A 12,639-nucleotide genomic window follows, 5' to 3' on the forward strand; every position below is an offset into this window, starting at 1 on the left:
CTCCAACCCGGAGCTGCTTGTCCTATCCATGCTCCACTTAGAATAAGAATGAATATTCTACCAAGCTTCTATTTCATCCAGCCCATTATAGAAATGCTCTGATAAAATCTTAAAAGAGTCCTCGAGTATAAAAGAATTCTTTCTTGTCCCCCTCTTTTTTTTTTTTTCTTAAGTACTTTTCTTAAAGTACTCAAGTCTTGTACTCAATTTTACACAGTTCAACCCTGAACTTGAGCTGCCTATGTAGAGGCCTTGCACTTTCAGCCTGAGGGGCCACTGTCTTCCTTTCATGGCTGATGTAATGGGTGTAGCTGACCCAAGGAGCCTTCTACCTATGACAAACTCATAGAAGAGAAGAGAACTCCATCATACAAATATTGCACCATCATACAAACATTGCACCCTTCTCTAGCAAATTAACTTCCCTGGAACATGAGGGTTCTAAGGTGGGACAATGCCACGTGCAGGAAGACTTAAATCCCTCAAGTTCCCCCCCTGCACACACACTCTCTCTCTCTCTCTCTCTCTCTCTCTCTCTCTCTCTCTCTCTCTCTCTCTCTCTCTCTCTCACACTCTCTCTCTCTCTCTCTCTCTCTCTCTCACACACACACACACACACACACACACACACACACACACACACACACACGCCTATATTATACTGTACCTGACTCACAGACTCTGATTGAAAACCAAGAGGGCAGAGTGTTGTTAAGATGGAAACTGAGTCTGGGGAATCCTCAGGGCTTTGGTCCCTCAGTCACTATCCCTCTGACCTTTGACAATAACAGCATACCTGGTGTCAGTGAGTGAAATTAGTTCATTGTCAACTTGGTTTTAATTCTACAATGAAGTGATCCAGAAGAATGGATCAAGTGCTTCAGTGAAGTCAGGTTGTAGAATATAGTCAGAATTCCTGTGACTATCACAAACACACACACACACACACACACACACACAACACACACACACACACACACACACACACACACACACACACACACACACACACACACACCCCTTTCTTACTTTCCAGTCCTTCCCAGTCAGTTTCTACCATTCACTCCAAATCCATTAAAGTGTTTTCCAAAGATGCACAAGAGAGGCCACATGGAAACCTAAGAAGTCTGCACAAGACCCAAATTCTGCTCAAATGCCCCCTGCTAGCAGGAAAACTGGCCCTCGCCCTGTGTCCCACAAGGGAGCAGTGTGCATACCCAAGTGAGACATAACCACAGCAAAGAAAGATGAGGAAGCTCAGCCACCTCCCTTCAAGCTGGCCGTGCTCTTCACAGCCTCTGGCCTCTTCTGCAACCTGTTCACCGCAGAGCTGGACCTGACTGAGGCGGCGTGTTCTGGGAGTCCTCTGGGCTCTGACTCTCAGCCAGGCTATCCAGAGATCCTGCCACCGAGGACTTGTACCCGCGGAGCGTGTGAGCATTCAGCATCTCCAGCAGCAGGTCGTAGACTGGGACCACGTTTTTGCACTTCATGCTGAGCAGGTGCTCCATGCCCTTGTTACTGTGGGGACAAAAGGGGCTGAGACACCTTCCTGTGAGGCACCACAGTGCCCAAAGTCACTCTGCATTTCTTCCAGCCCTTCAGCCCAGGTTCTTTTATTTTACATATATAAATGGTTTTTGGGTCACACCCAGCAGCACTCAGGGGTTACTCCTGGCTCTGTGCTCAGGAATTGTTCCTGACAGTCGCAGGGGACCATATGGGATGCCAGGATTCAAACCACCATTCATCCTGGATTGGCTGTGTGCAAGGCAAATGCCCTACTGCTGTGCTATCTCTCCAGCCCAACCTCAAGTTCTTATGCCTAGCTCTCTCAGTAAGCTGCAGTCAAGATAAGGACCATATTCTGCCATGCTCCTGCAATAGCCTGACAGGTGATTGTCAGTGTCCACAATCCCAAATTTGAGGTCATTCATCACAAATATGATCTAGTGAACTCTGACTCCTATGACCCCTGGGAAAAATACAATGCCAGGTTTTCCTGAGATCTTTGGTGACATCATTTAAGCTGTTTTTATATTTAAAGACAACTTAATGAATGCAAGTTGTCTTACAAACACAACTTAGTGAATAACTTCTTGACTAACGAGCTTTATCCTACCACTCAGGCCTATAGATAACACTTGCTTCTCTGTAAGTACCTCCCAATCTTTTTGCAGTTAGGAGGGCTTATTAGCACTTTGTCAGGGTTTAGGGGATGGGACCCCATTTATACAGCAAAATCAACAAATTAGACACAAAAATGCAAAAACATGGCTCCAATTCTAAGTCAAGGACTTTTGTTAACAGACTGAGGACTGACACTAGAAGGCAGAGCATGGCTTTGTTGGCTTTGTTGCTGCAAATGCAAGCACAAGTGACTCCATTTTTTATGCCAGTAACTCTGCCTGTGTCCGTGAATGCTCTGGGAAGCCTTGTATTGATTTTGGCAAGTAGGCAGATCCCCACACTTGAAATCCTTGAAGAAGGAAGAAGAGCGTCTGCTCTGAATATGGCTGGAAGTAAAATGAATAAACATTGTGGACATGCTCTCTGCCCTCTGACTCTTGAGCTGGGTGTTGTCCTTCCCCTGAATCCCCAAGGTGTTCCTTCTTAGGTAAGCGATTCCTGCCTTTCTAGTCTCCGCTCTTTCAGCCCCAGGGCAGGGCAACCCAGCATGAGGCTTTAGTCTTTATGGGAACCCACCCTCTTCATACATACACACATATGTCAGTGTTTCCTAAAATGGCGCTACCAACAGCCAGTCTTTTAGGCCTCACCTAGTACTTTAGGTCTCATTCCTAATAATCTGAGACTGTCAAAAGAAAAAATAAAAACTAATGGTAGGCAAAGACTTGGATACTTCCCCTAAGCACTAGCCTTGCACTTTGATCAAGGAAAACTGAGTTTAGCCTCTTTAAGCAAATAACTTCAAGGGCAGGAGGATAGCTCAGGTAGTTTAGCACATATACAGCAAGTGCAGTCTTTTTTTTTTTTTTTTGGTTTTGGGGCCACACCCGTTTGATGCTCAGGGGTTACTCCTGGCTAAGCGCTCAGAAATTGCCCTTGGCTTGGGGGGACCATATGGGACGCCGGGGGATCGAACCTCGGTCCTTCCTTGGCTAGCGCTTGCAAGGCAGACACCTTACCTCTAGCGCCACCTCACCGGCCCCAAGTGCACAGTCTTGAGTGCCAGCCATGACACTGTACAGAGCCCCTGAGCAATGCTAGGTGTGGCCCCTATAAGAAAACCAGTGGTGCTCAGAGGTAGCTCCTGGCTCTTCACTCAGCAATTACTCCTGGCTGTGCTAGAAAGACCATCTGGGATGCTGAAGATAAAATCCAGGTTGGCTGTGTGCAAGGCAAATGGCCTATCCACTGTGCTGTCACTTGGCCCCCCTAATATTATTGAGAGAGCTCTTTATTATCCTCTGAGAGTGGACAGTCCTCCACCCTCACCCCCACACACATTGGGGCCCATACCTGGCATGTCTGACGTGGGACAGGAGCATCAGGAGATTGGCCAGGCGCATGGACTGCTGCTGGGCCGAGATGCCACTCTTGGCGATGACCCAGACCAGGGCATCTGTCACAGCATTGAGCAAGCGTGTCAGCTTCCGGCCACTCTCAGCCTCCTGGGCCGCTGCGGCTAAGGGATACACACCTGGACCAGAGGAAACACAGCACATATCTATGCTCTGAGAAAAGGCCATGGATACCACGGGTTCAGCACTTCTGCACAACCCCCTGATCCCATCTGCACCTGTGTGAGATGGTAGAAAGAGGCCACCACCTCTCCACACCGTCCCCACACACCCAACTGAATGGGGGCCCAAACATGCCCTTTCCAAGATGGGCAACCAGGCTGGGGTCTGTAGCACAGCCATCTGGGCTGGGTGGATCAAGATGAAGTCATGAAATTTACCTACACATGGATGGACATGGAAACTATTATGCTGAGTAAAGTGGGTCAGGGGAAGAGAGAGACACAAGAATAGTCTCATTCATCTATGGGATTTAAGAAAAATAAAAGACATTATTGTAATAATGCCCAGAAACAATAGACATGAGGTCCGGAAGGACTGACTCATGATATGAAACTCACCACAAAGAGGGGTGAGTGCAGTTAGAGAAATAACTACACTAACAACTATCATGACCATGGTAATGAGAGAAGTAGAATGCCTGTCTTGAATACAGGCAGGGGGGAGGGGCAGAGGGAGATGGGGGGATTGGTGGTGGGAAGGTTGCACTGGTGTAGGGGGTGTTATTTTTTTATATAACTGAAACCCAACTACAAACATGTTTTTAATCATAGTGCTTAAATAAAGCTTGTATTAAAAAAAAAAGAATAAGAAGAAATAGTTTTCAACAGCCTCTAAGCCCCAGAACTTTTCATTGCTGCAGCAAATGCTCATAGAGTGACAGTCAAGAAGGGACAGCAAGTCTCCCAGGCCCATGAAGCCTCCCCCTCTAAGGGGGCTTATCATATACAAAGAGCACTACTATGCAGCCCTGCCTGTCCCCCCTTCAGGTGTCTCATATACTGACAGCCAACTCAGGACCACCAGACCTGTCCCAATCTGTAACAACCCTCTGGGTACCCTATTGGGACAAAAGGAACAATAATCTGAAGCCCACAAGTCTCCTTTACAGTTACCATTTGTCACTAGGTGGGACCATACCTGTCAACCATCTTCTCCAACCTTCTCTCCACCTTTTTTTATTTCTTTTGGGTACCCAGGACCACATGTACAATGTTCAGGGACATCACAGTACCAGGGATTCCACCCAGGGCCTCACACTTGCTCTATCACTTGAGTGCCCTGCCCACCTTCTACTCTTCAACACCTCATGTTGCCAAGTTTCCATGAGGCCCCCACGACTTCCTCACAAGCTAGGCAGCTCTCAGTCAGACCCTGTCCTGTGTTCTACTCTCCTGGGACTCAAGGATCCCAGAAACTTGACTCCTGGTGGCCTTAAAATAACAGCTCAGGCCAAGCTCCTTCCTTCCCCATTGTTAACCCTAACTCCTTAACTCCCCAAAGCAAAGATAACTGGTCTCTTTGACACTTTTGATTTCAAAGAATATGAGTCAAATAGGTGACATTAATAGGGGACATTAATAATTAATAGGACATGGGGACTGGAGTGATAGCACAACAGTAGGGTATTTGCCTTGCATATGGCAGACCTGGGACAGACCCGGGTTCGATTCTTGGCATCCCATATGGTCCCCTGAGCTTGCCAGGAGCGATTTCTGAGAGCAGAGCCTGGAATAACTCCTGAGCACAGCTGGGTGTGGCCCAAAAACCAATAAGTAAATAAATAAAATAATAGGGCATTAATAATCCTTTTGGTGATATGAGAAAAAAGGAAGAGGGCTGGCAGTTCGGCATCCAAATGATTTTTTTTATTTTATTGATTGATTGATTGGTTTTTCGGCCACACCCAGTGGTGCTCAGGAGTTACTCCCGGCTCTGCACTCAGAAATCGCCCCTAGCAGGCTGGAGGACCATATGGGATACGGGAAATCAAACAGGGTCCCTCCCAGGTGGGCTGCATGCAAGGCAAATGCCCTACCACTGTGATATCTCTCCTGCGCCAGATGATTTCTTTTAGCCATTTTTGTTCTCTGTTCTTATAAGCACCTTTTGTTCAACTAAGACAATGCAGTTTAATTTCCTTTTTTATTATTATATATTTTAATTAATATCTTTAAACACCTTGATAACAAATATGATTGTAGTTGGGTTTCAGTCATGTAAAGAACAACCCCCCTTCACCAGTGCAACATTCCCACAACCAATGTCCCAATTCTCCCTTTGATATGATGAGGGCCACGTGAACTCACTCAAGCAATTGGTAATTTTGGATGACACTCTCCCCAGTGACTAATTTATGATGCAGATTTAAAATAGTCAGATAGAAGCCAGAGCAATAAGTACAGAGGGCAGCACATTTGCCTTGGGTTGTTTGCCTTGACCTGGGTTTGATCCTCAGCATCCATATAGTCCCCTGAGTACTGCCAAGAGTGATCCCTGAGCACAGTTTGGTGTGATTCAAAAACCAATAAAAATATCCTATGCAGAGAGCCTGCATAGGTACAGGTACAAGTACATGCCTTGCATGTAGTCAGCCCTGGTTCTACCTGATTCTATCCTAGTCTGTTTGTACTACATGGTTCCCCTAAACATTGTTGGGTGCAGCTCTCTAGGCACTGCCAGGGTAGTTTTGGCACTGCAGGACTTGAAGAGCATTGCATCTTCAAGCCTTTGATAGAATCACTATCCAAGTTGGCTGAGAATCACCAAGAGGAGCCCCTGGGTCTCCTAAGCAGAATGTAGGAGACCCAAAAATATAAAATAAAATACCCATAAGTGGTGAGATCATACTGGAGTTAAGGCACATGCATTGCCCATGTCCAAGTCCAGTTCAATTCCAAGCACTGTCATCCTTTGAGCATCACTGGGTGTAGACCTGAAAGCCACTGAATACTGCCAGGCAGGCCCTGGTGGTTCCTGACACAAAGCAGCAACACTTTCTCCGTTCTTACATTGAATCCCCAATTCAGTTGGCTGAGTTTCACCAGAAATGACTCCTAAGGCCCACTTAGATGATTTTCCTGTCTCACCCCAAAATCCCATCCAATGCCCATCAACAAGGGCAATGACTAGAACAAATCAGAATTAGACTGAATTCACATAGATTCAAATTTTTGCAATTTTAAACCAATTACACATGAATTGAAATAATATACAGGTTAATGCACGTATTAAATACATACACAAAGGAATCAAGTGACAGTGCAGAGGAAATTATTTTAAGCTTTCTTTCCTTAAATTTGATCCATGACGCTTTAACAAGTGCTTCCTTTGAACTAGCCTTTCATCTTTTCTCCTGCATGATCTATGTTCTGTCAGTTTCTATGATTATATGAAATGTTGGTGCCAGAGTGATAGCACAGTGGAGAAGAAGTTTACCTTACATTCAGAGTTTAATTCTAGTATCCTATATGGTCCCCCTGAGTCTGCCAGGAATAATATCTGAGCACAAAGCCAGGAGTAACCCCTGAGCACCACCAAGTATGGCTAAAAACAAAGCAAACAAACAAAAAAGAAATATCTTTGGACTGTAAAAGCAGTCAAAACATTTTACATAGCTTGAGTCCAAAAAGGACAAAGATTTAAAACAAAAATAAAATTTACTTATACACAGATGCCCATGGCAATATTAATCACAATGGCCTTTAAAAGTGGGAATAAACAAAATATCATTTTATGGACAAACAAAGATGAGATAATCCATACAACAGAATAGCAAACCATAAAAAGGAAGGAAGTACAGGTTCATGACACAACATGGAAACCTGCTGTAAACATTATTGCTAAACAATGAAAAAAATCAATAGTCACAAAGGTACCATATTTTTATATGATTTTATTTATACATATTTTTCTTAGGAAAGGTCAATTTACGTAGGAGAAGGTGGGAGTGTGGATGGGGTGGCTAAGAGGGTTTAAGGATTACAGGGTTTCTTTAGGGGTGATAAAAATACTCTAAACTTGGGGCGGGAAAGGTAGCTAAAAAAACTGAAGCACATGCTTTGTACGAAGGAGGCCTGGGCTCCATCCCTGGAATGCTTCATCCCCAAGCACAGCCAGGAACAAGCGCTGTGACCAAACCAAACATGCCTGAGTGTGACCCCAAACCAAACCAAAACAAGCAAAAAAGCTCTAAACATGGTAATGATGATGGTGCTTGTATCCATAAATACTCTAATCACTGGAGTTTTTATAAGCATAATATTATTGTGCTTTAGGAAACTTGGTACACTAGTGTTAATATTTATAGTTCAAAGTTGCTGCACCCTCCCCACATCAAAGTGCCCAAGACCCTCCACCACCTATATTTCTTGTCTGTCTGTCTGTCTGTCTGTCAGTCTCTCACTCTCTCTCTCTCTCTCTCTCTCTCTCTTTCTCTCTCTCTCTCTCTCTCTCTCTCTCTCTCTCTCTCTCTGTCTCTCTCTCACACACACACACACACACACACACACACACACACACACACACACACACACATCCATCCCCCAAGCCTATTGGTAAGCTGAATTTGTAATTCGAGGCCAGGGATTTCTTGTTTGAAACTCCTTGTTCCTTTTTCTTGTTTCTCTATATACCACAGATGAGAGATCATTTGGTATTTGCTCTTTTCACTCTGACTTATTTCATTTAGCACAATGCCCTCCAGCTCCCCAGTTCAATCTATGTTGCGCTGAACTGCACAATATCATCTTTTCTTAAAGGTGTACTGTATTCTATTATATATGTGTGTATGTATATGTATATACTTTATAGCTAAGAGCCACTTCCAGATCATACACACATTTTTATATTATATTATATTATGTTATGTTATGTTATGTTATATTAATTATATTATATTATATTATATTATATTATATTATATTATATTATATTATATTATATTTTATAGAGAGAGAGAGAGACACTTCTGAAATAGTTCTTTCTCCTGGCTATGTTTAGAGATCATGTAGTACAGGGAACAGAGCCCAGGCCTCTTCCATACCAAGCGTGTTCACCACAAAGCATATAATATATAAATATAATGTGGTATATTACATAACATATATATTATTGAGACCATTGTGAATTACAAGTCTTTCACAGTTATAGTTCAGGTATTTAGTGACAGTAAATTAGGGCATTCAACCAGTGTTGTATAACGTATATATGTTAAGACTTCTTTATTCATTCATTTGCTTTGAGCGTTTTGGTTGTCCCCAAGTATAGGCATTTCCATATCCTGGCTATTATATATGTTATAACATTATATATTATAATATAATATTATATTATACAAAGATGTGCAGATGTTTTTACAAATTAATGGTTTTGTGTTAGTAGGGGCAGATGCCAAGAAGTGGAATCAGGGGCCGGAGAGATAGCACAGCGGTGTTTGCCTTGCAAGCAGCCGATCCAAGACCGAAGGTGGTTGATTTGAATCCCGGTGTCCCATATGGTCCCCCGTGCCTGCCAGGAGCTATTTCTGAGCAGATAGCCAGGAGTAACCCTTGAGCACAGCAGGGTGTGGCCCCAAAACAAAAAAACAAACAAACAAACAAAAAAGAAGTGGAATCCTTGGATCACATTGGAGCTCTACTGTTCCTTTTTAAAAGAATCTTTATACAATTTTTCACAGAAGCAGAGCAGGATACATTCCCAGTGATATAGTAACTGGATTAAATGCCAGGTACAGAGTAGACTGAACAGTACAAAAAAACTACATAGAAACATATACAAAATAACTCAGCCTTACTTAGATATATCCCTTTTTGTTTGTTTTATTTTGGCTGTTTGTTTGGGGACCACACTCAGCAATGGTCAGAGCTTACTCCTGGCTCTGTACTCAGGAATCATTCCTGAGCCCTCAGGGTCATGAGGGATGCCAGAGATCAAACCTAGGTTGGCGCCTTACCTGCTGTACTATCTCTATAGGTTCCATCCTTTACTATTTCAAACAGTGGAGTTCATATTAAGCATAGAAAGGCCCATCAGTAAATGGTTGAAACTTGATTTTATTATGTCTTATTTATTTTTGAGTTTTGCACACACCTGGATGTATTCAGGACTTACTTCTAGTTTTGAACTCAGAAATTAATTCTAGCAAGCTCAGGGGATCACATGGGGTGCCTGGGATTGAACTTGGGTCAGCAGCATGTAAGGAAAGTGCCTTACTGCTGTGCTATCTTTCTGCCCCCTTGTTTCCTCTTTTTGTTTGCTTCGTTTGGGGGAAGCACATCTGGCAGTGCTCAGGGTTTACTTTTGGTTTGTGATCAGGGATCACTCTCTGGCAGGGATAAAGGGACAATATGGGGTGCTGAGGATAGAACATGGGTTAATCGTGTGCAAAGCAAGTGCCCTTAACACTGTCCTATTCTTTTGTTGTTTGTTTGGGGGTCATTCCAGGTTAGTTCCCTACTAGCTGTGGTATCTCTCCAGCCCCTTGAACAATTTAGATCATTCCTTCACTTCAAATAATCAAAGGAGGAGCTGGAGCAGGGGGTAGGGGGCTTTTCTTGCACAGGGTCAATGCCGGTTTTATAACCCCAGCACACTATATGGTCTCCCCGAGCCCTGCCCGGAGTAATTCCTGAGCACAGAATCAGGAGTAACTCCTAAACATCACCAGGCATGACCAAAAAAATAAAATAAAAACAAAAATCAAAAGAATTAGACATCTAAGTTGCTCAAGTGGGGTTTTGTAGCCTTTTGTTTGTTGTTGTTGTTTTGGGTCATACCCAACAGCGTTCAGGGCTTACTCCTCGCTCTAGTCTCACTAGTCGCTTCTGATGATGTTAATGGAACCATATATGGCCCAGGCATTGAACCAGGGTCTGCTACATGCAAGGCAAATTCTTTAACTCCTGAACTTTTATCTCTTGACTATTCCTAGCATTTTGAAAGTTAAGAAGCAAATATTTAAAATAATTAAAGAGAAATATTTGTATAAAGTGTTTCAGTTGGGGGGGGGCAACATATGACAGAGCTCAGGGGTTACTCTTGACTCTGCACTCAAAAATCACTTCTGGCAGGCTTGGAGGACCATATAGAATACTTGGGATTGAACCCAGGTTGGCCATGTGCAAGGCAAAAGCCCTACTCACTGTGCTATCGCTCCAAGTTGTTTCAATATTCTTTGGGGGTCACATCTGGCAACGCTCAGGGGTTACTCCTGGCTCTGTGCTCAGAAATTGTTCCTGGCAGACTCGAGGGACCATATGGGATGCCAGGATTTGAACCACAGTCCTTCAGCATGCAAGGCAAACGCCTTACCTCCATGCTAACTCTCTGGCCCCTCAATATTTTTAATGAGAATAAAAATCCACAAAATATAAATACTGAAAATGAGATACTATTTTATTTGTATATTTATTGTATATTTATTTATTTATATAATATTATTTATTGTATATTTATTTATTTGTATATTTATTTATTTATTTATATACTATTTTTTGGACCTCACAAACAGCTCGGGGGTTAGGGGTCCATTTCCAACAATAACCCACCAATCTGACCAGACAGTTCTTTGCTCAGGCATAGGAATGCTGGACTTCTATTAGCTCAGAGGTGATAGGGGCACCTTGAATGATTTTTATAAACATTTTTAGTAATTCATTCAATGGCACATGTATTTAAGCTACCAAAGGTTAACTGTAGCTTAACTTTCTATTAGTTAAAACAGAAATGTCAGGGAAAAAATAATTTCATCTTCATTGAATAAAATAAGTCCAATACTCTTCTTAATATGCCAGATCTAAAACTACCTCTGGGGCTGGAGAGATAGTGCAGTGGATAAGGCACTTGCCTTGCATGCAGCCAACCTGGGTTAGAACCCATATGATACCCTGAGCACTGCCAGACATAATTCCCGATTGGCTAGACAGAAGCAACCTCTGAGCATTGCTGGATGTGCACACACCCCCCCCAAATAAAAACAGCCTCTCTACCTCTCTACTCCTAGGCCTGTGTGATCACTTACTGGAGTTGAGAAGGATCAGGGCCTTGACACAGAGATACTCTTTGTGTTGAAGTTTTAATTCACGAAACCTTGAGGTTGTTGCCAGAAGCATGTCAAAGATTTCCAGAATTCCTTCGACACATTTCCCCTCATCCCTGCAAAAATTCAATTGAAAGTTGAAGGAACATATAGATCCAGGCAACCATCCATAAGCAATGAGGTGTGTTTTCTATTTAATTTTACATTGCACCTTGTACATCCTTAAACTCTTTAGCTTATAATGTGTAAGTAGATCGTACTCTATCACCATATAAAGAGAACAGGCATAAACCCCTAAACATTTACATTTAAATAAATAATTGTTACCAAAAAAGATGTACTGTTACCACATCTACTTATTCATTGAATGTTTTTTTGTGTGTGTGTGTTTTTAATTTTGAATTTTATTGTTATTTTGGGGCCACATCCAGTGACTCTCAGGGTTCTGAGCTTCTGGCTTTGCACTCAGGAATCACTCCTGGTGGGCTCAGGGGACCGTCTGGACTCTGTGGATTAAAACTGTGCAAGACTAATGCCCCCCCCTTTGTATCATCACTCTGACCCTCTAATGTTTCTTAAAGAAATACTATTCTATAGATTAGACTTGATTTCAACCATTTCAATCAACCAACCATAAAGAAGACCTATTACTAACATGAAACCTTCCATGTTCTCATCAGGATGTGTTGGGGTGTTAATGAGAAAAAGTGAATGCTGCAGGATCAAATATGCCAAGAATAAACATCTTTTTGCAATTTCCTTTAAGGAAAATAGAAGTCATTCAAGATTAATTTGGAAAAAAATCATAAGCTAATATACAGTGCAAAAATAAATAAAATTAGGAAACATGAATTGGGATCAGAAAAGGAAGATAGTAAAAGATCTGTAAACATTTTGCCAAAGATCACTTTTGCTGTTTTTTATATTTGAAAAGGAGCTATAACTGACATTTAACATTAGATTAAGTTCATATATATATATATATATAAAATGCAGTTATTACATATATAATAGTTATTCATTGTAAAAAAATCACCATAAAAAGTCAAGTTAAAA

The 12,639-nt window shown here is 42.4% G+C and overlaps 1 protein-coding gene across 1 annotated transcript in view; it reads right to left on the reverse strand.

Moving 5' to 3' along the window:
* Positions 1-1,319: 1,319 nt before the first annotated feature.
* The window catches only part of ESR2 (estrogen receptor 2), a 21,744-nt gene continuing 10,424 nt past the window's right edge, over positions 1,320-12,639 (reverse strand). The window contains exons 6-8 of the mRNA XM_049770268.1: positions 11,566-11,699; positions 3,484-3,664; positions 1,320-1,521 (exon numbers count right to left, since the gene is read on the reverse strand). Of these exons, the coding sequence (XP_049626225.1) occupies positions 1,320-1,521; positions 3,484-3,664; positions 11,566-11,699 (517 nt within the window). The remainder of the gene's footprint in view (positions 1,522-3,483; positions 3,665-11,565; positions 11,700-12,639) is intronic.

This window comes from Suncus etruscus, chromosome 3 (assembly GCF_024139225.1).
Source record: "Suncus etruscus isolate mSunEtr1 chromosome 3, mSunEtr1.pri.cur, whole genome shotgun sequence".
Lineage (NCBI taxonomy): Eukaryota > Metazoa > Chordata > Mammalia > Eulipotyphla > Soricidae > Suncus > Suncus etruscus.